This window comes from Mycteria americana, chromosome 8, assembly GCF_035582795.1.
Source record: "Mycteria americana isolate JAX WOST 10 ecotype Jacksonville Zoo and Gardens chromosome 8, USCA_MyAme_1.0, whole genome shotgun sequence".
Lineage (NCBI taxonomy): Eukaryota > Metazoa > Chordata > Aves > Ciconiiformes > Ciconiidae > Mycteria > Mycteria americana.
The window spans coordinates 2417171-2443019 of NC_134372.1; the positions used below are offsets into that span (position 1 = coordinate 2417171).

Sequence of the window (25849 nt, forward strand, 5' to 3'; positions counted from 1 at the left end):
TTACGTGACCGTTAGCCAGATCGTATCGCACCTCCACGGAGTTTTTCAGGCTTGGAGAAGCATCACACCGACATCGACTAGTTCACGGCGACGAGGCGAACCACCGTTGCGGTAACACCAAGTCACGCACAGCCCCCCCGGTTCAGTCCTTTCCCTGCCGGGCTGAGCGCCCAGCCCCAGGCCAAGCCCCGTGGAACGGCACAGGTCAGGACCTGAGGTTAGGTGGCTTATTGTAGAAAGCTACGGCATTTATGTGTCAATGCATTAGCAAGTCATCATTTTAAAAGCTGTTCTTAATGAGTTTTAAAAGATAGTGCTGCTCTACATCCTTTTATTAAAAAAAAAAAAAAATCCCTACCAAAGCTGGTTTTTTGTGTGTGAGGCCCATGTGAAGTTCTCTTAGCTTGAGTCCCCAGCCCAAACCCAGCATTTTGGACAAAATTCTTAAAACTAGAAAAGTCTAGGAGAAAATAAATCAATTGTAGTAAACATTTGGTTTGAAAGCATATAGAATTAAGGCACTGTTACCTACAATTTTATTGAGAGGGGAAATGAGGATACGGCCCCACATTTTCAGACTACTTAACCAATTTAACAGTATTTAATTAATTTAATAGGCTTCCAAAAACTTTTTTTTTTAAAAAAAAGCTGACAGCATTGACCATTCCTCATAATTCAGAAACAAGCAGCAGCGTGGTTCCACGTGTAGAATCCTGTGCCCTCACCCCGTGAACTGCTTGTGATTTGTTCTTGAACTAGATCAAGCCTTTCTGTTTTTAATAGCTCACCAGTAAGCTGGTGCCAGTTCTTACTCAAATAGTTCAGTGATTTAAGTTTTTACAAGTTACTACACAGCTGTCCTTAAATTCTTACCACCCACGGTTGAGAAAGCCCAAAGAGTGTGACAGAAGAAAAGCAAGAAACAACCTTGTAACTTTTTACAGAACTGTAAGAGTTGTCTTCTTGTTTGGGGGAACTGGAAATGCAGCAGGGGAAAAATAATGAAACACCGAGACAGTAATTTTAACGTTAAGGACTTTCCTCTCTTCCTAGACCCTTGCTGGAGGTGTCACACACACTATTTTGTTGTATACAGGAAGACTAGCAGGCATTGAATGTAAGTGGTATGCATGATAGGCATTTATTTCTTTTTTTAAATCTGTAACAAAACAGCTTAAAATAGACATCTGGTAGTTGAAACCTTTTCCACATTTTAAATGCAAAATTATTCCAATAAAAAGATATTATTTACATTTAATTTCACATTCTAGTGGCTACAAAAATAAGTGCTGTGATGTAAACACCTACTAACTCCATGCCAAATCCTAACCGGTTTTATCGAGCTATTAGAATTACACCAATGCCATTCAGTTGATTATAGCTACAGATACTTTGAGAATGCAAAAATACCCAAACCCGGAGTAAAACCAATGAGGGTTCACCCACTACCGACAAGTGCACTTGGTAGCTATCATATCTTCGTACTCTTTGTAGACTATGGAGCCATCGGGCTCTATGGTTAGGACGCTCAGCGGGCTGTATTCGGCAGGCACGCAGGAGGGCTTTGGAACAGATGAATCCAGTTTCTCGTATATTATGTTCTGTACCATCGTGTGTACAGGAGAGCCGTACCGATGCCCGACGACCCTTGGGCAATCGCCTTTGCAATACTGAGGGCTGTACCTGTGTGGTGCTATTATCCATTTGTCCCATTTTAGTTGGCTAAAACTCAGGCGGAAGTTGTGAAGCTCACACTCGTTTTGAGGGAACAGAAATTGTTTGAAATATTCGCTCAAATTATAAGGTGGAGTTGCTGGCGCTTCTTTCAGATTCTCATCTCTTCGCCGTCGAGAGGCCCTTTTACCCTGTGAATTCTCTTTTCCTTTGTCACCCATAGGATCAGCAAGCAGGCTGTTCCTTTGCCTGGGCCGCGGTGGGTTTTTCCTTCTGTGTCGAAGTGAGTTCCACCTGTGATAAGCTTGCTCGCTGGTATCGTTCAGATAAAGAAGAAGAGAAGGGGGAACCAGTGCCATATTAATGGGATTTTCCAGTTTAGTGTTCTGTGGTGGATCACCCATCAGACAAGTGAAGTTCACAGCCATATGAATATTCCTCCTCTTAGTAGCAATTAGAGGCTGGAGAAAAGAAGTTACATCAATCTCAACCCACTTGCGTTTTCTGACTTCGAAGTGCAGGCTAAAAGCTATAGAGTGCGAAATGCTGGGACATACTTGGCTAGAAAAATCATGCTCCCTAACAGACAAATGGCACATGCATGTAATGGAAGAAGAAATGGGAACTGACGTGTCGAAGGAATAGAGCAAGACAGACTTGAGTAAGTGCTCTAGAGCAGTAACACGATCCAGGTTGAAGAGTAAATCCACCGAGTGAATGTCTCCTGAGAAGGGAAACAAAATCCTGTAGAGTTAGTGCATCTTAATTTTCCACCTAGACATAAATACTATCGTGTAGTGGATAAGTAGAAATAATTCAGCAGCAGAAGAAACCCATTCAGATGCCCTCCCTTACTTCTACTGTATGGAATTTCTACTTTGGTCAGGGACATAAGATTTAAAAGTTAAGAAACAACAACAAAACCAAGAAAACCCCCAGTTTTAAGAGGTATTAGGATTAATTTCATTAAAAAACAGTACAGGAGGAAGTTAGCAGTGGTCTTTTCAGTGTTCATATGGGGAAGCAGGATCTAGACAGTCCAGATTATACAAGCCATGAAATGAAATAGCTAAAGTTTTAAAGTGAATGCTTTCAAAGCTTTTTAGCATTAACTCTAGTTATTCTTCCTACTCATATATTTTCTCCTATTTAAACATCCTGACCAGCAGCTGCCAGCAAGTCTGAGTAATAGAAAGGCAGAAATGTATTTGCACTACTTAAAAAAAAATTATAATTCTTCCATGAGTGTTACTTTGCTTTTCTTTTATGAAACAGAACCAGAGCTTCCAAGTTATTCTGAATGCACATTTCTGTCTCATTCACCCCTGCTGTAAGATACACTACTCTTACCTTTTCCCCTGATGTTAAGAATTTTTCTGGCATTCTTTGAATTTGCTCCAATTTCCATCTTATTTTGAGATTGATGAACCCATTTTCTGGCCTGCTTTCCAGATGTGGACATAGCACATGTTTAATATATTGGGTTTTTTACTACTCACTGCTGTATTTTTTCTGTAAATTAGAAATTGTTCATTTTTGACGACACAAATGCATTAAGTGATCTCTTCAAACTTACATAGGCCAAATAATCAGAAATCAGATGAGAGCTCTGTAGACCTTGACAAACTTATATTTCCTGTATTAATGAATTTTTCTACAATCATGAATTTGAATAGCCTCAATAATTGTAGGAAGTTGGTTCAGATTTGAGCTGCTACTTTAATTATTACTACATTTAGGATATATAATCATGAGATTAACTGTTAATTGTGCACATATTCCTGAATCAGTAGCTTATGCTATGCCAGGAAATTTTAGTCATAAACTTTTAAAAAAGATTTTATTTTTCCGTAGTAAATACTTCTTACTAAACCTCAAAGTGCTGTTACCGTGCACAAGTATGATGTTTGTGTTTAAGGTCATCTGTCTTTTTAAGTGAAAAAACCCAAGTTGGGAGAACTCAGATCACTTGTCAGCAGTCATGTAAGTAGAATTAAAGGCCAAGGTTTTCTAGCTGCTGTTGCTGTGACCAGACCACACTTGAGAAAACCGTGAAAGCACAGTGAGTTACAAAGTGCCCAGCCATCCTAGTTTTTTAGTCCTGAGCCTGATTTACAAGTAGTTCTACTCTTCCTTTCTGGATATTCACACATTTGGGTCGTGATTCTTCCCTAGCAAACGTACAAGGCAAGGAGAAAAGACATCTTGCAATGGGATTCTGGCAGTTTGTTACAAGTCTCATTACAGTGCTATGGTTTTGTAGCCTTGAAAAAAGCAAAACTGAGACTGGTAGTAGAAGGAAAGGTGATGCCCATTATGCCTAACCATTTTTTCCACTTTTCTTACTTTACTTAGAACTGATTGTAGAGTTTTCTCTGACTCATCTTATGAGTCAGCCTGAAACATCAGAATCATCTTGAACGTAGTACCATTTGTGTGGCAGTTCCCAAGCTGTGGAGAAGTCTATGTCTAATGCCATTCAAGGAGAAGTAGGTTATGAAAAACTCCTACAGTTTAAGAGAAGAGCCATCAGAATTAAAATAGCAACAACTCTGAAGAAGCAAGATATTTTTATGTTATGCTGCAAGCACAGAACACATGGAAAACCCCCATTTAACCTTTGCAACTCAGGTCACCCCACACCTACCTTTCATTAGGTCCCTGTGGCGGTGCTTGCATTCAGAACATGGAGTGAAAAGTCGAACAGTGTTATAAAGGTGGCTTTTGTTAGCCTTTGGGATTCCCTCCTTGGTAGCAGACATCTTATATAGCCTCTTCATGTACCGAAGGGCTCTGGAGTCTGGCTGTAGCCTGGGGGGCTCGCTTTCCCAGTTCTGGTGTCCCTGGTCAGACAGCACCTTGAGAAGGGGAGGCAGGGGAGCATATCCACGTCTCACACCTTTTGGCAGCTGTAACAATGGATTTAGCTCACTGGCATTGTCCTCAGGAGCTACCAATAACCCAGAGGTCTTGTCAGAGACTACACGACCCCTGGAGTGGGGGGAACACTGGATGCTAGAAGAAAGCCAATGAAGACAGCAATAGAAACAAACACAAATTCTCCAAGTACTCTCCATGCTCTTTAGGGTTACAGCCAAAAAAACACCTCCCCTAAAATATTCCAGGACAAAAAGAGTACTGGAGCCCGATCCCTTATATATGTTGCAGCTGTGGAAGGGGAGGGAGGTTTCTTTCTGATTAGAAACCAAAGAGAAAGATCTGCAGCTGGCTACTGAAACCACATGCCTGTTTGCATTAGGCTAGAGCCTTTGCCCATGAAAGCATATTATAAACAAAATCCTTATTCTGAGAGTTAACCTTTTTCACATGGTAAATTACAAGAGTGAGTGCCAGCCTCCAGAGGGAGCTGGGGAGACAAGTTAGTATTGGCTAGTCTAACCAAACCCATGTTTATTTGCAGAAATATGTATCTGAAGTTAAATATTATTGCTCTTAGAAAGAATAAGCTAATAAAAAAAGAAGGAAACTGTTTTTCATTTTCTGTTAATGTATTTCTCACATTTCACTTCTCTGTAGACAGTAATACCCACTTGAGAGAGAGGTAACTATGACTATAGGACCATCAGATTCCTTTTCATTCCGGCACACAGCACATATTTACCTCCAGTCTGAGGTAAGGCATCCAAAAAGCAGCGTGCTTTTTCAGTCAGCATCAGCCGTCTGTGGAGTGTGCTCCAAAAGACTCCAATGGAGCAATAGTGATTGCATCAGAAATGTTCAGAAACTCTTGTAGCTGAACATAACTGAAGGGATGGGGTTTCGTTTTATTTAATTAGGAAAATACAGGGGAAAAAAAAAATCTGTTTTCATGACATTTGTTTTTAATTAGAGCTATGTTATCAAGAATCTACTGAAATGTCACCCAAAATCTAACTTTCACACCTTAAGGCTTCTGAGTAAGGATTGCTTGTTCAGAGAGTGTTTAATTAACTTACAAAAATGTCAGTCTGGCATTCTTTGATTTGGAGTGGAAGGTTAATTCAGATAACAATCTATAATATGAAATAATATAACCTTTTCTGCTAGATTTCTTAAAGCTGATTTGATTATGATGAGGGGTATACTGTCACTTCTAAGGTCAGCTGTTTAACCTGTTTTGAATAAGGTGATCTGTACTTTGATTCATTTTAAAAATATATCCTTCAGTCAGGCATGCTTGCACCAAAACAGCTCATCTGCTCTCTCCCTTGTGGGTTTGAATTAGTCCCACTTTACATAAGTTTCAAACAAATGTAACTACAGTTTCTGCTGTTCCATGACAATTTAAGCTGCCCTTTAACCCTACCCTCTTCCACAAACCAAATGTGCATTCCTCCTCTCTCCTTTGCACTGATTTTTTATGTTATCAGATCTTGCAGTGGGTCCAGTCAGGGAGCTGAAATGGTAGGAAAATAATCCAACAAAAAGCGAATATTTGCTTTACCTTACTGAAACCACTGGACAAGCTGAGAACAATTAAGCCTATCTTGAATAATTCAGGGCTCAACAGGACATGAGTGGTACTTCTGGATGCTAAAGGCATAGCAAATCCTTAACTATTATTCTGTATGGTGAGTGCCAAAATAATCTTACGTATTTTTATATATACGCTGCATTGAAGAGGGTATTCTTAAACATGTAGCTTTTGAAAATTTTACTTACATAGACTGAAAAGTTCATTAAACAGGTGAAAGGACATGGAGATTTTTAACTGTAGATTTAAGCCTTAGCCCTGACCAGATATGTTCCGCTCTTTTGCATAGTCTAGTGGCCTGATCGTAAAACTCATCCACATTTATTAGCTGTCTTGTTGGAAATCTAAGCAGAGAAGTCAAAGTCCAAATATATCCAACCTGAACCGATGTATCAGGCACCTTCACTGACTGTAATGACAGGGAGAAACCTAATGCAAACTGCCTCGTGCTCTGTTGGCCAAGGCTGGGAGCTGCTGTAGTCATGGCTGGAGGGCCATCAACACAACTGCTTCTCATCTCGTGGTCAACCATAATGCTGATTAGCATCCTGTGATGCTTTGGGGTAGAAGAAGGTTAGATTTTGTTTATTTTCCTTCATCCTGGTGTCTGACTGGGTGGACTTGGCAGTATTAGGTTTACAGTTGGACTCGGTGATCTTAGAGGTCTTTTCCCCAGCCTAGATGATGCTATGATTCTATGATTCTAGATGCTGTGGAGGCTTTTAAAGGATCTTAGGGCTAAGTTTTCACATTTGTAGTAACTGGTTGGTCTAGACATGTGGAAACGTTTAATAGGTCAGTTGATTTGACTATGGCATGTTGACTACTAGACCCTTTAGAAAATGTGATCATTTTCAGTGCATAAATAGGAGCTGAAATACTCTGAGAGTGGCTATGGGAATGCAGGGATTCTTAACATTACTGAAGCCTTAGAGTCTTCCCATGGATGTATTTATAACTTTATGCAGTTCTTGAGCAGCTTGTAATAAACTGGACTTCCTTTGCTCTGCAGTAGCCTATAACAAAGAGGGAGAAAACTGGAGTTTATGTTGCCATTGATTTTTTCCTCTGAAGCCCAGTTCCCCTGCACAGATTGCCGATCCAGCACAGGCACAACAATCCCTACGTGCAGAACTGAAGCCTAGCAACTTGCAGGGGAGTCAGGAGCTGGGGGAGGGAATGAAAGAGGAAAGAGAGAGCCCTGTAAGCCACACTCGCTGCCAAAGCCAGTTTATCATCCCAGCTGTGACGTTTTACTGGACTTCAGGTTTCTCAGTGCTTGGACACATTTGCTGAAGAGTTACAAATTGCACTTCTATTTGAGTGAAGATTCTGGCATACCTACACTTGTAGGTAGTTGCAAATACATGTGCACAAGCATTTAAGATATTAAAGACTTGTTTAGTAAAACACAACGTCCAAGGAGATTACTTTCATCATCTCTCTTTAAAATCTAGACCATTATCAGATTCTTTGATAGTCTCATGTTTTATGTATCTTAAATATTTATTCTCTCTATTATTAATCATTAGATTGTTGCAGAAGAAACTATACTTTCCTTTTTTTCCCTGGGAAACACTGAGTGAGTACCTAGTCTGCATTACCACAAACTAATAATAATTTTTAAATTCCTATAAAACAGAGCTGCAGAATGTGTAGCTTTGCCCTGTAGCTAGATAATGACGTTTGTTTGTTTCCACAGGGGAGCAAAAGCATTAATCACAGGTATAGCTGTTATGCCCCAATAAACAAAGTGTTTTTATTTTGGCTCACGGAGCTGATTCAGTGGACTTTGAAATACAAGAAGTATCCGGTGCTCTCTGCGGGGTCCATTAATAATGTTGCAGAAACTTAGCTAACTGCCCATGCATAGTAACAGCTGAGTTACCTGTCTGCTGTACAGATGTGAGCTGTAGCAATTTCTAACAATTTAAAAAGAATAAATGTTTCCTGTTACTTCTAATAGCTTCTTCCTGCCATAAACCAAAAAGATCAAACAGATTATTTTAAAGAACCAATGCATATATACATATGTCATTATTTGACAAGTCAGAATCAGAGCTAAAAAACTATGTACCACTGATTTTATGACTACAGGGTAAACCAGATTTTTTTTATCACTGATGATAGCAGCCTATGCTCAAGTCAGCCTGTTTTTATCTCCTCGACGGTAACGTCAGCAGTCCCTTAGACTGATGATAGCCAGAAGATTGGGCTCCGTTTGCCTCTCTGTTCCTGCCTGCCTTCTTGTACCAGATCGTTACAGCAGTCTCCATAGTCTCTGTAGTCATACCTGCCATTTGAGCTGTTTTTCACAGACACAGTGGATGAGATTTTTCCCATTGATCATATTTGTAATTGTCCCACAGAAGACTTATTTTCCTAGCTGAAAGGTCAGCCTTCTTGAAGAGCCTGGAAAAGAACTGAAACGTCCTAGACATAGACATAAGCTGTGGCACTGATGGATAGTTTATGAATTCCTTTTTTCTCACAGACTCTTTCTCCTACTACCTGTGCAGCTTTGCATGTATCATGTGTTTTCTTTATGTTTTAATTTACCATCATTTTATTATCATTATTTATAGAACCTAGACATTTCCCTAATGGACCCTGAGCCCATTTTCCTGTGTGCTGCATAAACAGGGACTAAGCTGCCCAGAGAGTTTGTAATCTAAATATAGGACAAGAGAAGGGACTTAGCATACGAACAGTTATCTTGTATTTGTTGGCATCATAGAATACTAGAGTTTTAGGGATTTAAAGAAGATTATAAGAGAGCATTGCTGTTGTTTGCATCAGGGGCAGCATGAAGATTTGTTTGAAAATGTAATGGGTAAACGATGGAAGCTGGACCCATGAGAGGGAGTTGGCAGAGTACACTGATATTTCTCTTACCTTATAGGGGTGCTCTGAGGATGAACATATTAAACATTATGAACCATTCAAGCACTAGGATAATGATAGTTTTGTAAGGACCTGAAATAGATCTACACAGCTAGGCACACAGCCACGATTGTGACTGCATCTCAAGTATGGTTTGGTGTCTGCAGGATATTGCTGTAACAGGTAGGTAAGAAGCCAGCAGCAGTGATGATGTACTTTAGAGAGATGGTGAAACACTGTGTTTTTTCCACAGTAATCAGATCTTAGAACCTAAAATAATGCAAAACTTACAAGGTAGAATTGTCTCGGTTCCTCAGGCAAGGGAAAAACCTGCATGAGGAGGATATGCCCAAGAGGGCCTCTTTCTTTGTCTACACGCCTACCGAGGTCCCCAAAGCATCAGGATGAAGAAAGATCATTCCCTGGTGGTTGACTCCAGTGAGGAAGGTGAGAAGGGGAAGGAGATGAGCTTTGTGGTGTCCCTGGCAGCAAGGAGTGCTCAGAAGAGAAATACCCCTCCTCCAGGGGTGTCTCCCCCTTTCCCTGTACCTGAAGACAACTGGACTCTGAACTGCACCCTGTGTAGTGGTGTCGGCCGCTGCAAAGGCAGTGGCTGGCTGGCTCAGGGAGCTGGGGCAAGAGGGGTCACCCACCCCTTTGTTTTCATAATTTCATAACTGCTCGTATGCTAAGTCCCTTCTCTTTTCCCATATTTAGATTACAAACTCTCTGGGCAGCTTAGTCCCTGTTTATGCAGCACACAGGAAAATGGGCTCAGGGTCCATTAGGGAAATGTCTAGGTTCTATCAATAATGATAATAAAGTGATGGTAAATTAAAACATAAAGAAAACAAATGATACATTCAAAGCTGCATAGGGAGTAGGAGAAGGAGTCTGCAAGAAAATTCTTTCTGCCTTAGCTAAAAGAGACTGCCTTCTAGTATATCCTTGTAGAGCTAAGGGGACCAGGCATATGCTGTGGATTTATCCGGTGGCATAATAATACTATGGTTTTATTACAGTTATATATTATATAAGACTGCTGAGGGCGCAACCGTGAGTCAACCAAAAAGAAAAAAAACATTGCCTCTCCCTCTGCTTGCTTCACTAAGGCATCCATGACTAAAGTATTGGATTCCCACTTACAAAAATTATACCACAATGGTCCCTACGGTTAATGTATATCATAGCTACACTTCCATTGTTCACAATATCTATTCTTTGTTGCTAAAAGATCTAGCTATAGATGATCCAATAGTCAATTTAGTTCTTGTACACAGAGTTGCTAGAGTTGTGAAAATAAATTCTAGATTTATGGAAGTATCATTTGACTAAACATTTTAATATCTCATGCATTCTATATTGGGTTAGGGTATTCTGGCCAAAAATGAAACTCATCTCTAGTTTCTTGTACTATTTATATGTCAATAAAAATAAGTAACTCTTTCAAGTGTTACAAAATATTAGCTGATAGATGAAACAGCTTGGTCTGAGTATGGAGTTTGCTGTACAAAGATACAGCGCTAAGGATAAACATAACGGTTTCTTAGAGGCTGCAGAGGAAGGTAGTGCCCAGCTGGAATCGTGGTACACTTCAGAGCTCCTGCTGCCGTGCCTTTGGGCATGTTACCTTCCTGTTATCTTACCTGGCGTTGCTGTACACCGACCGTGTAATAACCCTGAGGAGAAGTGACCTTGCAGACACTTTGTACAACTAGAATTAATAAATGTTCTTGACAGGGTAATCAGTTAGTTGGTTCATTTAGTACACGAGTTTAGTGGCTTAATAGGCGGCAGTGTGAGAAAAGTTTTACTTCATCCTGTTGTGAAAACAAATGATTAGCAAAGAGCAACCGGACAGCCTCCCTCAGCTGCTGAAAATGAGCCCAGTTTTTCCTTTGCTGCTGGACTGCTGGTGGCCATTTGGATATTGGTGTGGTATCTTTGTCCAACCTCTTCAGTTTCACTGCCGTGAGGGTACATACTTCTGGAGTGCTTTCTTAGAGCTCTTCTGTATCAAGAGTTTAGTTTACAACTCATTCGCATGTTACTTTTCATCATCCAGGTGATGATTGGAGAAGAACATAGACACTCAGTGCTGAAGTATGGCACTCAAAATTTTACCTGCCAAGCAAATATCACGTGCGAAACTAGTAGGTTCTTCTTGTTGTAATCAGATATTCTTTAAAAAAATAGAGCTCATTCTCTGAAAAGAAACAGCAGCTGCAGGAAACAGCTGCCGTAGGTAGCAGAGCAAGGTTCCTGGCGGGCCTGCCATAGAGGGACACCTCCGTTTACATTATTTCTAGGCAGCACAGCGTCTAATAGGCGTACAGCAGAAGTATAGACGTTCAGGTTTTGGTACGCACTATCTGCGGAGTGAGATCTGCGACATTGACTTATTTCACATAGGTCTTTGAAAAGCCATTATAGGGAAAGTTTTGTGCGCACTTACCAATATGACTGCCCATGCGGAACCTGGATGAGATAGTCTTTTAAGATAGTTAAATTTTTATTGAAATAAAACTTCTGAAGTTAATGAACAGGACCGTCATGTGTTTGCACATGTTGTTTCTGTTACAGGGAGGTGCTACACATGCATCCATAAAACGTGGCTTTCAGGTCAAGTTTCGGAATGCATTTAATCCAGGCTGAGGGCTACTGCTGTCAGGGTGGGGTTTACCTTTTCCTCCTTGCCTTTTGGCCTTTTCCCTTGGGTTGGTGGAATAGTTTTCAGCGAGTCTGTGAGCTGAGTGACTCATTCCCCGGCTGCACGCCCAGTATGAAGTCGTGGGGCAGCCCAGTGTGTGCTCTTTGTTAAGGAAGAAGGTTGGGGACAGTGACCTGTTGCTTTTGAGAGCATCTTCCAGTTGGCTTAATTTAGGTATAATGTGCAGCTATACAATACTCTAGCCAGATACCTTTTAAATACTATAGGTATCTAGAAAGATTCTGTGGGAAAATGTAAATGAGTAGGTAGAACTTAGTTGGGTTTTTGTTTGGGGTATTTTTTTGCCCTCCTCTTCATAAACATGCAGGCAGGATTGCAGGAGTTATCTCCCTTCCCTTTTTTTCAGAAGGGAGAAAGAAAATATTTGGAACAAACTATGTTAAAAACTGGAACTTGGGGTCATATTGGATGTTCTTCCTCCCACCTTGGCGTACTGGTGTGGAAAGCTCAGTTTGTGAAGCTTGTTATTATCGCTTTCAGCTTTCCTGGTGTGTTTTCCTGCCTGGCAAGCTCTTGTTTACAAGCTGGAGAGCAAAGCAAGCCCTGAAGAATAAAAATAGTGAAAAATGGAGAGCCTGCTGCTGTTACCTCAAACCCCGCCTGAGACAGCGTATAAGGCAGGTAAATCGCAGTCTACCAGGCGTGATTTTTTTTTTTTTTTTCAGAAATGTTTTTATTGCTCCTAAGTAAAGTAACAGTTCTGGCTCTATTCTTGCAGTATCTCTGCTGTAGGGTTCAGGTGTGACTGAAGGTAGGAGCTGGGAAACTGTGTTTTTCATTTCTTTGGGGTCTTGTTTGTTTTACACTACTATCAGATATGGGTAAGGTGCAAGTCCTTACGTGACCCTTATTGTGAGAAAAATGCTAAATTATAATTTAGCTTCTTAAAATTGCGGGAAAATAAATTCCAGAATTAGATTCTTTTCCAGCCTCTCCATTCGCACACTTTGTAGATGGATACGCTCCTGGTACGCGGCTCTGTGTTAGGTTTGGGGTTGGACTCGATGATCTTGAGGGTCTTTTCCAACCGAAAGGATTCCGTGATTCCGTGATTCCGTCCTGCCAGCCGTTCCCGTGCCTCGAAGTCCTTGGCCGGCAGCGCAGTCTCGGCCGTGCTGTGAGCTGGGCCGCGGTGGGCTGCGCTTCGGTTTGCCCAGTGCTGAAGGGGTTTTTCCCCCCTTCGCACAAGGAGATGCGGCTCGGAGAAACGCTTCTCCCCGGAGTTTCGGGTTCATTACCCTGACCCCACCTCCGTGCCTCCCCCGGGGCAGGGCCCTGCCCGCTACCTTCCCGGGCTACAAGTAGCTCCGGCGGCAGTGGAGACCGGGAGAGCTTTGTCCAGGGCCGAGCTCGGGGGGAATGCCCTGCCCTGCCCTGCCCTGCCCTGCCTGCCTGCCTGCCTGCTGGTGCGGGCAGCGCTGCCAGCCGCAGCTGGCCCGGGGAGCGTGGGGGGGTCCAGGTAAGCCGGGGGGGGGGGGGGGGGGGGGGATGCCCGGGGGCGGCTTTGTCCCTGCGGAGCTGGCAGAGGGAGCTGCAGCCTGATGTGAGGGACGCTGGCGGTGCCGATCCGGGTTCTGTAAACGGCACGGAGCGGGTCTCATGGCTGTAACCGTGCGCAGCCGCCTGGCAGCGACCCGCCTCTGGGAAGTGAAGGGGGTACGGAGGTGGGGGGGTACGGAGGTAGGGGTGTACGGAGGTAGGGGGTTACGGAGGTAGGGGGGGTACGGAGGTAGGGGGGTACGGAGGTGGGGGGTACGGAGGTAGGGGTGTACGGAGGTAGGGGGGTACGGAGGTGGGGGGGTACGGAGGTAGGGGTGTACGGAGGTAGGGGTGTACGGAGGTAGGGGGTTACGGAGGTAGGGGGGGTACGGAGGTAGGGGGGTACGGAGGTGGGGAGGTACGGAGGTAGGGGGGTACGGAGGTAGGGGGTTACAGAGGTGGGGGGGTACGGAGGTAGGTGGTACGGAGGTAGGGGGGGTACGGAGGTAGGGGGGTACGGAGGTAGGGGGGTACAGAGATGGGGGGTACGGAGGTAGGGGGGGTACGGAAGTAGGGGGGGTACGGAGGTGGGGGGTACAGAGGTAGGGGGGGCTCGGGAAGGGTCGAGGGGGAGGAGCGGAGCGAGCGCTGCCGCAGCGAAGCCCTTGGAAGTTGAGCGAGCCCTCGGGGTGCTCGGCGGGCTTCACAGAGCGGCGTTTTCGGGAACCTGTTGTTGGAATGAAGGAGAAACTCGTGTGGGCGATGCAGGGCAGCCCTGGCTGTGTTCGAAGAGCCAGGGCGGAGGGAGCGAGGGGTCTGGGCGGTGTGTCTCGGTGCGTTACTTCTGGTCGTGTGCGTGGTGTTAAAGGCACGCTGCCGGGTAATGGACTATTGTCTGCTAGGAACGGAAGAGTTTTGAAAAGTGATTTTATCCAAGCTGATATTATTTCAGTGGCAAAAAGCAGTCTTTCATAGTTCAGAATATGTGGAGTTACAGTGCTGAAACAGGTTTGATGCGTAATTTGATGTGGCTTATTTATGCTGTCTTCAGCAGGAGGGTTGTTAATCTTTCTATTAATTTAAAGACCTGAGCTACATAATTATTTCCTGCAAAAATCACGGGGGCAGTAATTGCCTGGACCCTTCTTCTCCTGTTGTGCAGAGACCTGTTAAGAGGATTCTTCTCTCGGAAAGAGAGGTCTCCTTAGCAGCATTTAATGTCAAGAATGAAGCAGTGTCAGGTAGAAACTGGATGTATTTCAACGAAGAAGTGTGTTCTAAAGAATTCCAAACTTAACCCTAGAGTGTTCAGTGTTTTGCAAAGTATTCATGAAGTGATGTATGTAACAAGTAGAAACGTCTCCAAATGGTATGCACTTAAGTGTGAAAATTAATGAGAAAATATGAAAGTTAAAACTTGAAAAACAATTTGAGTGTGCATTTAGAAAAAAGAAATGCAGGTTGGATAAATGGGGGAGGTGAGAGAAAGAAAAGTATTTTCAAGTGTGTGGGGGAGGGACTCACAGAAGATTTCCAGCCATTTACAATGGTGAGAGAATATGCAAATGTGTGTATGTATGAATTTGCCCGAGAGGGTTTTTGTACAGTCTGATACTGTCTCTTGCTTGGCCTCATGTAGTGCTGAGGTGCAAGTCCCAACCTGCAAAGGGCCAGGTTCATACCACCAGGGCTAGTCAACCCTGCCGGGGTCCCGCAGGCTGCGTAGGCAGCGCAGGGCAAACCATGGAAACTGGAAACCACATCAAGCATCTGAAGAAACTTCAGCATGTGGGCTGCGAGGGGCTGGGGCGTGGGCTGCTGAGCTCCCCTGCCCGGCCAGCCCAGGGTCGGGGGGAGCCCCGCAAGTGTACCTGCCCTCCGCCCAGACACAGCCTCCCCATCGCCCGTTCTGGCTCTGAGTGGAAGGCCAAGTGACTAGCTTTACATGCTACCAAGTGGCTGGTACTTTCAATAACATGCTCATTTCCTCACTCTGACTTTGCCAGGGGTTTTAATCTGAGAATTTGCATTCTGGTTGTTTGCTTTGCCCAGAATTTTGGGAAAATGTGGACAAAATGAATCCTGTATTTCTAAGAACTAGCTTAGGGAAAAAAATGATGTCGTGCCTCTTTCCAACACTTCTGACCTGTCACTGAACAACTTTGTTTCCCACACTTTGGAGAAGGGAACTGAATTTTGTTTTGCATGAATTTGCATCAGGGATGTGCTTTTTGTTGTTCCCTCTGAAAATCTTCCCAAGTCTGGCCAATTAATAAGTCTCTGAAAAATGCACATGCTTTGATTCTTTAGTAACTTAAATGTCTGAAGAGTCTGTCCTCAACATACTGGAATCTCCAAGAGCTTCCAGTCGTGGCTGGGCTGTCTCTGTGCCAGTCCCAAAGCATAAATGAAGATGCTGCCTTTGACCTGTGGCTTCAGATGATAAACCAGACTGTCACCATCGTGGCTGGTTCCAGTTGGCCTCCACCGGTTTGGAGCTAAGAGCTGGCACTGGCTGGGCCCACTGTGGTGACCTGACAGGAGACTTGCTGGCGTGAAACACTGAAAATGGATTTGTAAAATAATTGAAGGGTGGGGCAGACACAGAAGTGGAACAGGAGTTCTGCGAGTGTTCTTTTAACGTAATTTTATATGTATAGAATTTTAATACAGAGTGAACAAAAAGCAAAGGGGAGAGGGGAAAAAGAACTAATCATAGTTAGTTCCTCTTTGCTTATAATGTTTTCCTAATCTTAGTTATTAAAATGAAGTTTTAATTTCTTTAGAAGTTATTTGCAAAGGAAAAAACTGTGTTAGAAATATCATTGATGTCAAATCTGAATCTATCTCGTAAACTTTATTCTTTGAAAACTTCCCTTTAATTTCTATTAACTGGGTTTTCATCTTTTTGGTATTGTGGTATCAGCTCACTGTTTCTGCAGGTATCTTGCAGAATATTCTGGAGAGCCAGATGTCCACTGCCTGTGCTGGAAGTGTTGGCCAAGTGCATGGCACTACTGATTTCAGTGCCTAGGGCTGATTGCAGTAGCGGTGTGCTCAGCCAAGGCACTCTGCATTCCCTGGCTACCACCCTGCTGCGTTTCAGCAGAGCTTTTTGCTCTTTTTTTCGGTGTACTATTTGCACACTCAAACAAGAGGGGGCAAATGTAAACTTTCTTTAAACGAGGGATGTATTTATCGCAAGTGTATGCAAAAGATTAATTGCTTTGGATATTTCCTGCCCATTTCTTTGGGTCTGATTTAGGTCTGATTCAAAACAGTAAAGTCAATACAAAGGTGTCATTTACTTCAGTCGGCCTTGAAAAAAATTTTTAAAGGACAGCAACAGAACTTAACGTTGTTCTGTCAAATTATGTATATCTTTAAAAGTGAATACGTTTATTGAAATATTCCATAAGTAATCTGACAAGTGCATTTTCAGGTGACCTGGAAGATCCTTCGCTATCAGGAAGATGATTTTATGGCTCAGAGTGGTTTTAGTTTTTGGCATTGAATAATGCTGGGTGCTAAGGTGTGAGAATGAACATCTGACGGAATCACCTGGACGTGTGATCAGTTACACCAAAGCTGAGGCTGATGCTGCTGCTGACTCGGGGGGTTTCCCGTTCCTATGGTTGTACAATGCACATCAAGCCAGAATGGGAACCAGACACTTAGAAATGATGCTCAAATACAGTCCTGTGCATCATCACAGGTGACAGAGAATTTACATTTTTTTTGCTCTGTGTGCATGCGTGGGTGGAGACTACATGTCTCAGAATGAGACTGATAATTTTTCATATGCAAATTAACAGAGTGCCTGTACTTGCTCTCATAGATATGCATCATTCCGTAAGTACAAGCATGGCCTGCCTTCCTGTCGGAAGAGCGATTAGTTCAGGGAGGTGTTGGGTACAGGGCAAAACACATGCTTCTTGTGCCTCGTGCCCGCATGTTGAGCACCCTGCGTGCTGGCTGTTAGCTTGGGGATCTCCCATCAGCTTTCTGCTAGCCCCAAAGACTTCTCGCATCTGACACTGAAAGCACTCGCAGAATAATGAGGAATGACAGAAGGTGGTCCAAGGCTGAATACTTTCAAAGTACTGTATAGGAATATGTGAAGTGTTAGAGCTTGGAAAATCTTCATACAACAAATGAAGTGCAGAAAATGTGCAAAGTGAATGAATGTAAATAATCAAATGAACTGATCGTAAGCAACTGTACGTTAACAGACTGTTTTCAAACATGGACTTGTCAACAACGACAAGGTCAAATCAAAGTTAAGCCAACCAGACGCTTTCTCTCTCCTTCCTCTCTGTTCTCTCCAGCTCACCCTCTTTTGACAGGCATTTCGTCTCTTTTCCCATCTTCTGTGATGGGACCAGCTTCCATCAGCCCTCAGAAATAAACAGTAACAGTCCTGAGGCTGCTTTAACCAGGCCTTTAAGTATCCTGGAGTGAAGTCTATCAGACTCAGACAATTGGAGGACCTGTGATTTATTCAGCTTTCTAAGCCGTACTGCTCCAGGGCGAGTTCTTAGGCTGTGGTGGTAGTTTTTAGTAATGACCAGAATGACCAGCTTGTTTTTGGCCTTTTGAACAAAGACTCCAGCCTACTTGGCAAGAATGCTCTTCCTCCTCACTGAGTCAAGAATACGTAATACTTCCCTTGTTTTTATTAGTTTAATTTTATCTTATGTCTTGGGCTTTCAGATGTTGTTCGTTTCTCTTTTTGCCTGAACAGCCCCTGTTCTCCTGCTGGCTCTTACGGTGCCTGCCTGCCGGTGCTGCAGCTCTTCCTTGCCACTCTCCTACTTCCAAGCCCCAATCTCTTGTCAAAACAAGTCCTGACTCCCCTAGTTTCCCATCTGATCTTTGTCTTCATCCTCCTCCAAATCAGCATTTCTGGTTTTTTTTGTGCGCCCCCTTTTCCTTAACTGGCTCCTATTTCAAGCCTCCTTGCTAGGACAGCCCTATCTATTATTTTCCCTCTGGCCTACCAGTCCAGCCTCAACAGACTTTTACTCTATTATATTCCACCTGATTCTAACTCTTCTCTGAATTTGGTGATTCCTTTGCTCCACCTGATCGTGATCCGAGCAGCACAGAAGTGAGAGCACAGCTGAGCGGTGCTCTGGTTTCACTAGCTGTGGGTCGTGCTGCGCTTCCGAAAGAAATTCCAAGAATAGCTTTGTAAGCTGTGGATTGACTGCATGGAAACTTTAATACATCCAGTCTCCACTGAATTTATGCAAAGTGATTGTTCAGGGATTTAAATTCAGTCCCCGATTTAGATTACCTAGATTTCACAGGTAAATCAAAACCAAGTACTTGGTGCGATAGCTGTTCTTTGCCAGATTTTTAGTCTGAACTTTAAAGTACAAGAGCTACTGTTTCATAAAGGATTGTCAGAATTTTTTTTAACCTTGAGAAGACAATGTATTATCCTCAGACTTGTTCTTAAACAGCTGGAACGCTTCATCTGACAAGTTAAAAAACAACACCCAGACCCCATGAACGTATCTCCAGCTGGAATATTCCAGTCAAATGGATAAACATTTGTCGTAATAAGTACCTATAGCAGGCAACGTGAAGCAGTGCTGATACACGTAGGACCTTTCTAGAATATACAACCCTGTCTATTTTTCATCCCAAATATGAAATGACATCTCTCCTCTTTGGGAGTTTATCCTTGGTGCAGCATTCCATGCATGGAGCTATATAAGATTATTTCTTGGATCATGGACTTTTCTGCACCTGTCCCTGCTGCTATACAGGCTCCTAGCTTCAAGAACAGGGAAGAATTAGGGTGAGAATTTGAAAATAACATCTTTTTGCTACTTATCTGTCCAGGAGTAATTATGCTGGGCTGTCCACTGAGCCTGTATCTAATAAAATTTCAATCCTGGTTTGAAGCAAATGTTTCTTGTTAATTATTTTTTATGATAATAAATATAAATCAGCAAATGTTGTTGTTTTATGAAAAAAGCTACTAATATAAAATTACAAATAAATATTTCTTTTAGAATTGTCAACAAACTTTGCATGAGTTGTAAAACAAATGGTTTAGATTGTAAACACACTCTTTGACCTGAGTTTTACGATAATCTTAGAGCCTGTAAAATGTAAAGGTTTGACCCAAGGATTGGTTGTACTTCTGTGACTAATCACCATAAAGCTGATCTCTGAGTTTTTACTGTTCTGTCTTTGAAATGGTCACATCACGTTGCATGTTTATTGCTAAAGTTGAATTTTCTGGTATCTAAAATATCATAAGCCATTTTTACAGGACCATTTGTAGAAGACTTCGGAATGGCTTGACTCCATATCATATATTGCAGAAATCCAAGCCTTAGCGATGTAATGCTGCTTGGGTATTACTGACACTATCAAAACTGTCCTGAGAAATGACCAGTGCCTCAGTTCTCCGAACTGCCCTGTTCAGCTCTTCACCCAGTCAAACCTTTTAAGGGAACAGCATTCCCAGTACCACGAGGTCTGATTTAGGAGATTTATACAAGTCCTAGAATGTGGTGCCCACCCTGCTTTGGCATGCACGCAACAGCAGCGATGTGGTGCCCCGGGATCTCGGAGAGCTGAAATTCCCTGCTCCCTCGAATGCTGCCTGTGAATCTCGAGCAGTAACAGCTTGGCTTGCGTCAGGAATGTTTGTTTCGTCGAGGCTGAAAGGAGGTCATCTGTGCCGATTCCCCACGACGGCCCTACGCACATATTCCACATTGCTGAGGGGTTTATACATTCAAGGCTCCTTCCAGCTTCAGATCAGATGAGCTGGTACGATTTGTATTTTTGTCTAATCCAGGCCTAGCGTGGTCTTCCTGCTTATGGCAAGTGTGCGGTCTGCACCTGTCCCTGCCTCCTCCTGGGATTCCTTCACCCGTCCCTGCTGCTGAAGACCATTTGTAGAAGCTCTAAGACAGTTTAGTTGTAAGATTGTAGGGGTAGGAGTGCTGTCCTCCCGGTGTCCGCTGCTGTAGCTACCTCTGGTACTGCTAGGAGACCTCAGTAGGAGTTAACCACCCAAGAAAGCATCCTGCTTTCAGGTGCGATTTGCAGCCAGGTTGCATGCTGTTCAGTTACACTGCTGACCATATCTGCAGTTTGGTGGTTCTTTGATGGTTTGGCACATCCTGAATAACTTGAAATGAAATGTTTAATCTTGGGTGGAATTGGAACATTTTATTTGGCACAAAACAAAACTTGTATTTGTAAGTTTTTTGTAGACAAACTGAAAAAGTGATTTTGATATGAACTGAAGCAATTCTTACTTAACTGATCCAGTTGTCAAACTGACAATATCTATGATGGGACAATGCCAGAAAGCCGTTCCTGGCAGTTCTTGGCTGGCAAGGTTCACGTCTCTGATGCTTCTCCCGCTGTGAAATGTTGAGTTTCCAGTCCCAGTCTCATGAGAATTCCCTGCAAACCTTTGACTGAAATAAGCTGTTTGGCGAATATGACTTTCTCCGTAAGCAGCATCTGTTCCTCGGGAAGCTCAGCTACTGCTTCTGCCATGTGGCGTTTTCCAGCGAGGGCTGAGGAGCCCCACGTATCAGACAGATGCAGAACCATAACCAAGCTCAGAATTACACGGGTGAGAGCGACTGCGGGACGTGTCGGTCCCTCCCTGCCCTTCCTTCCACACCAGCTGCTCTCCTTTTCCCCATGGCAGATCTCATGCACTAGCGTAGAGGAGACACTGAAATCCATGTTAAGGCCCATGGGAAGTGGCATGCTTTTTAGAATTGCTTCGGTGATATTTCAAAGGTGTCTTGGGTGGCGTTTCAGAAGGGTCAGTAGAACCTGCTCTAACGTACTAATGGGCTACGAGCTTGCACGCATATTCTTGGGTCTCTTGGGCTTAAGGATCTGAGACCATAACCTGAACTGACCTCTGAAAATGCACCCACAAAGCTTGCCTGTTGCGTGGTTATTTAACACGGGAAGTCTGGTCTAGTCACCAGAGCAGAGAATTGGACAGTAGACTTGTTCTCTTCCCGCTTTTGCCATTAACTTATTGCATGAATGTGGCTGAATTGCTGTGTAGCCCCAAATCTGTCCATTGAATAGCTTCCGTCGGCTCTCCATCTGGGAAGTGTTGAGTTCAAAGCACCTTTATATATATTTATATATATATTGCAAGTAATTTTGCCTAAATTATATAAAACAAACTGGTAAAACAAGAAGGATTTGCTCATATTAAATAAAAAAGAAACCCTTTCCAGGTTAGTGAGTTTTGTTAGTGAATTGTAAGTTATTATATGAGACTAATAGGATTTCATGTTGTGTACCTAGGAAAATTGCTTCTTTTAATATATAAAATCAGATTAAAAAAGCAGAGATCAATTGTAGCATCTTGTACATCCACATACAGGAATTTCCAGAAGAGACACCTTCTGTGCTTCCTGTTTTCTGTTAATAACTTATTACAACTTGAGCTCATGAAAAACACCTTGAAACGTGTTCCTGAGTTTTTTTCCATAGTGAAAACTCTCCCAAAAGCTGTTGTGAAATTTCCATTGTGCATAGCTTGCAGAATAAGGTCCTTATTAGCAGAAAAGGCTCATAGAAAAGAAAACGTATGCTTCCTAAAATATTAATCATCTTAAATGTAAAATGGCTTTGTATGTTATTCTGTCATCCCATGCCTTCTGAAGTTCAGGGAGACTCTGGAATTTAAGTGACTAACTGGCATTTCCAGACTGCTGGCCAAATGAATGCTTACCAAATGTGAGGTTATGTGATTAATGAGCCAGGTTTGCTTGGAGACCTCTGAAACTCTTTTTAGTGTTTGATTATTAGAATAATACTGCTTTTACTTGTGAAAATATGTGTGCTCAAGTTGCGTTGAGACAGACTGATTTTTTCAAAAGCTACATTCAAGAGACATTAGTTCGGATCCTGCTGGTTTTATACATTTATAAGCTCCACTGCAGTAAACAAAAACATATGAGAAAGAAATACCTATTATCAGTCATTATTCTGAACTGAATAATGTAATTTTTTGCCTTTACAAAATGCACACTGCTGGACCAAGCTGCTGGCAGAGTCCGCGGCTTCCTGCGCTGTACATTGGTTTATCTGGGAGCGTGGCAGAGCTGCCCCACTCTGCATCTGGAACTTAATCACGTAACGCTCCTTTTCTTTATTCCTTTTGTAATGGCTACGTTATTTATTTAGCCTCCTCGTAACAAGGACACCATTGTACTTGTGTTGTGAGAGAAAGCAGAGAGCCTGCCGCTGCCTTTGCCGTGAAACTGGATCGACGTACCACCAGAAGCCCGTGTTATTTATTTATTTTTCGCAGTGCAGAAAGAGAGGAGCACATACCTGATGACAAAAGCAGGCAGCAGCTGGCATTTCTGCTCTTCAGCTGGACCCTTGGCCCGGGGGAACCGTAATGTCCCTCTCTTCTTACTTCTCTCACGTTTTACAATGCTTAAAAGATAAACAAATAGCTCACCGTTTCCTCGGGAGTTGTTTATTAGCATCCTGCTCTACTCTTTAATACTTAGATACAAATGGGACTTCTGAACACATTTTTTAAATGTAGTGACAAGTCTCATCTAAATTCTAGTTTTATAGTTATCCGTGAAAAAAGAAAGCGTACAACTTCCAACAAGTGACACATTGCTGAAACAGAACGTCCTGCTTCTTTTTTGAATGCCCTTCCATTTACGCAATATAAAGAAAGAGTTTTGCCATTGATTTGAGCGGAATCAATATCAGACTCCAGGGGGATTTCTGGTGAGCCTCTGGTTGCTGGCTGAGTGCTGGACACACGTTCGTATCTCAGGTGCTGCACCACCGAGGGTCCACCCTCTGCCATTAGCTCGGGCGACCGCAGGTTGGAGGGACAAGTCCCAATGCTTTTTGTGTTTTGCACCCAGACTCCATTTTATATCGAAGGAAGCTCGGCACCGCACTAACTGTGCGCACGAAGTGACTTGGGATGCATTTCTGTGTTACGGCACGAGCTGCTGGGATGGCTCGGTGCCACTGAAACGTGGCCGTCCCGCCCGGCAGCGCGCTCCTCGCCTCTCCCCTGGCATTGACTCGACGTTCACCCGGTTCCTCTGTGAACAGTTTCAGCTCAATAAAACAGCAGAAAACTGAATGAAAACCCTGAACAGCTTCTGCCAGATTAGCAAGCTGAATCAACTCGGCAGAGTCCCACAAGCACTAGAACCGCAGCAAGGCTGGCATCGGGGATAGGAAAAAAAATGGGAAGAGAAGGGGTGAAGGCAATCTCTCCCCTTTCAGCAGCAACATTGGCTCAGCTGCATTTCCATTTAAATGGTTTGAGCAGATTGCACTCGGAGGCCCAGGGATCGCTGGTAATCTATGACCCATACAAAATGAAGTTCAGCTGGTTTGAGAAACAATATTAAACAGTAAAATTAAAACCACTTATCCAGGCTGGTACAGCCCCTTGATTCAGAAACTGGAATGTCCCAGTGTTGTGTGATACGGTATTCTCTAAAGATTTCTCTGTGGGTTCAAAGAGCTCAGGCACTGGTGGTATAGCATTGAAATGCGCTTACAGCTGGAAACCTTGTTTGGCTGAATATTGTTTTACTTTTTTAATGAGGCTTTCAAACATGATTTGATTGTTCTTACCTAAAGATTTACCATTATCTATTTTACCAGGGACAAAGCCTTTAACCTTAGTCAATCAAAACTCCCAGTGAAGATTTACGTGGCCGAAGGCGTGGCTGTGCTGTTGGGCAGCTAATACCAATTTAAGGTAATTCTTGGCAACTGTGCTCTCCCCAGCCCACAGCTGCTTGGTTCTGCTCCACACTGCAGCAGAAAACCCTACTCCTTGCAACTGCTTGTACTGCTGCGAATGGGCAAACCAGCCTTAAAAGGAGCATGAGCAAAGGAAACTTCTGTAAGTTGCTTTGGCTGCAGAACATTTTGTATTAAATCAGGGGCTAAAGGAACACGGGGACCTGTCTTTGATCCGTAGTACATCTCTATGATTTAGAACAATGGTAGTGGCTTTGTGTTACCTTTCTTCTATAAACTATTACCGAACAATTAACTAACTAATGGGAAATGTTAAAAAATACTGATTATGTTTGCTGTAATGTCATGCAGCAGGATTAACTCCTGTAGGAATTATTGGATTCTAGTGAAAAAATAATGAATATGTGTCTGTAATAACACTGCCCGAGTCCTCTGCCCTGCTAACTAGTTTAGTTACTGGGTAGGGCAGCCACATCTGTGAAGTCTGGGACTGATGAGATCTCGCAGGGATATTATTTTGTCTATTAGGCTGCTGTTATTTGGATGGGTTTGGTGGGTAAAACCCAGGGTTTTTATTTTTACTTTATCTCTGTGCCACCATTGACCTAGTTTTTGAAGCCGATCACTTTGAGCAGCCATCTGTATCCCAGCTGATGCCAAGTAATGAAAATAACATTGAAAGGTAACAGCCCGCTGGGCGACTGGAGGCTTTTATGGGTAGCATTTGCTGTTGGTGTTGCTTCCCGCTGTGGATTTCACTTTCCAACACCTAGTAAAAAAGGCTGGGAAGGCAGATGTGCAGGGAGCAGCGCTGCGGGGCGAGGGGGGCTACGATCGGCCCTGCTGCAGCTCTTTACCTGCGTGAGATGGCCGAGGAAGCACCGAGGTAGCTGTGGCTTTTACTTTATCCTGCTGCCTTAAGGGGCTCCCCTAGTAACCAGTGACCAATTTGGTGTATTTGGGGCTGTACGAAGGACGACTCTCACAGCCATGAGAAATTATTTTAATGTTATGTTTATCTGATATCCCTACAGTCTGTAAATGTTTTTGTGATGTTGGTACCGTACAGCTGGTACTAAAAGGGCAGCGGCAGAATGCGAGACGCCGGTGAACGGTGAGCAGACATCTCCCTTGGTTGTTGTTGATCGCTGATGTCTTCTGCGTTTTATCCAGAGTTACAGGTCCTTGCCTTCAGGAGCTGCACACAAGTGCAGAACACATCCTAGCGATGTGCAGATTAAGCGGGAGATCTGTAAAGTAGCATTAAGAGACAAGTTTTGGCCTGTAATACTAATTATTGCTTTTCTACTTCCAAGCAATTTTGTGCAGTGACTGTGGCAGTGTTCAGAAATGAAAGGCATACTGATGGCAACTACTGACATCTTTATCATGAATGTTATGAGATTTTATGCATCTCTGAAAGCATTAGCTGCAAAAATTCAAGGATTCCCTGAAAGTCTTAGCTCTCAGTTAAGAAATCCACTGTTTATATTGGTATTTCTGGTTGTGAAGAAGAGTTTGAAAACATAACGTAAGTGAACTCTAAACATTTGGGAACCCAAGGACAGATAAAATGAACCTCAGCTCTGTTGTTTTTACAAAATCCTTTGATTGGTTTTACTCTTGGCCCTGCTTATTATTGTTACCGGGTAAGCTTCTAGATAACAAACCTAAGCATGGTGTTTCATGACTTGTAGATCTCCCGAGAATACTTTAGTTACTTCCTAGTGGTGATGAATGAATGGCTGGTGTGCTTGTGTCCGACACGAGAGTAAGGTTTCTGCCTTGGTTCTATCGTATTCTCTGATTCTAATGCATTGTAGTGTTTTTAATTG

General features: G+C 43.1%; 2 protein-coding genes and 1 long non-coding RNA gene across 4 annotated transcripts in view; 2 read left to right on the plus strand and 1 right to left on the minus strand.

Moving 5' to 3' along the window:
- The first annotated feature begins 86 nt into the window (after positions 1-86).
- LOC142413415 (uncharacterized) lies at positions 87-12374 on the plus strand. The gene is made up of 3 exons (XR_012776813.1): positions 87-204; positions 1054-1117; positions 12243-12374. It is a non-coding gene; the product is annotated as an uncharacterized LOC142413415 (long non-coding RNA).
- Positions 1446-4751, minus strand: GDF9 (growth differentiation factor 9). Its single transcript, XM_075510180.1, has 2 exons — positions 4322-4751; positions 1446-2398 (listed from the first exon to the last, which is right to left on the minus strand). Exons 1-2 carry the CDS (start codon positions 4749-4751, stop codon positions 1446-1448), a joined length of 1383 nt encoding a protein of 460 aa, XP_075366295.1.
- A 750-nt stretch (positions 12375-13124) lies between the features above and the next one.
- Positions 13125-25849, plus strand: part of SHROOM1 (shroom family member 1) — a 39463-nt gene continuing 26738 nt past the window's right edge. For both annotated transcript variants that reach the window (XM_075509972.1, XM_075509973.1), the window contains exons 1-2: positions 13125-13221; positions 23913-24156. The gene's annotated coding sequence lies outside the window, so the exon portion shown is untranslated. The remainder of the gene's footprint in view (positions 13222-23912; positions 24157-25849) is intronic.

Coding starts and splice junctions, on each gene's coding strand:
- GDF9 (XM_075510180.1), bottom strand. CDS start 4,751: ATGGAGAGTACTTGGAGAATTTGTGTTTGTTTCTATTGCTGTCTTCAT. Junction 2,399..4,321: donor CCACAGGGACCTAATGAAAG/GTAGGTGTGGGG, acceptor TTCCCTTCTCAG/GAGACATTCACTCGGTGGAT.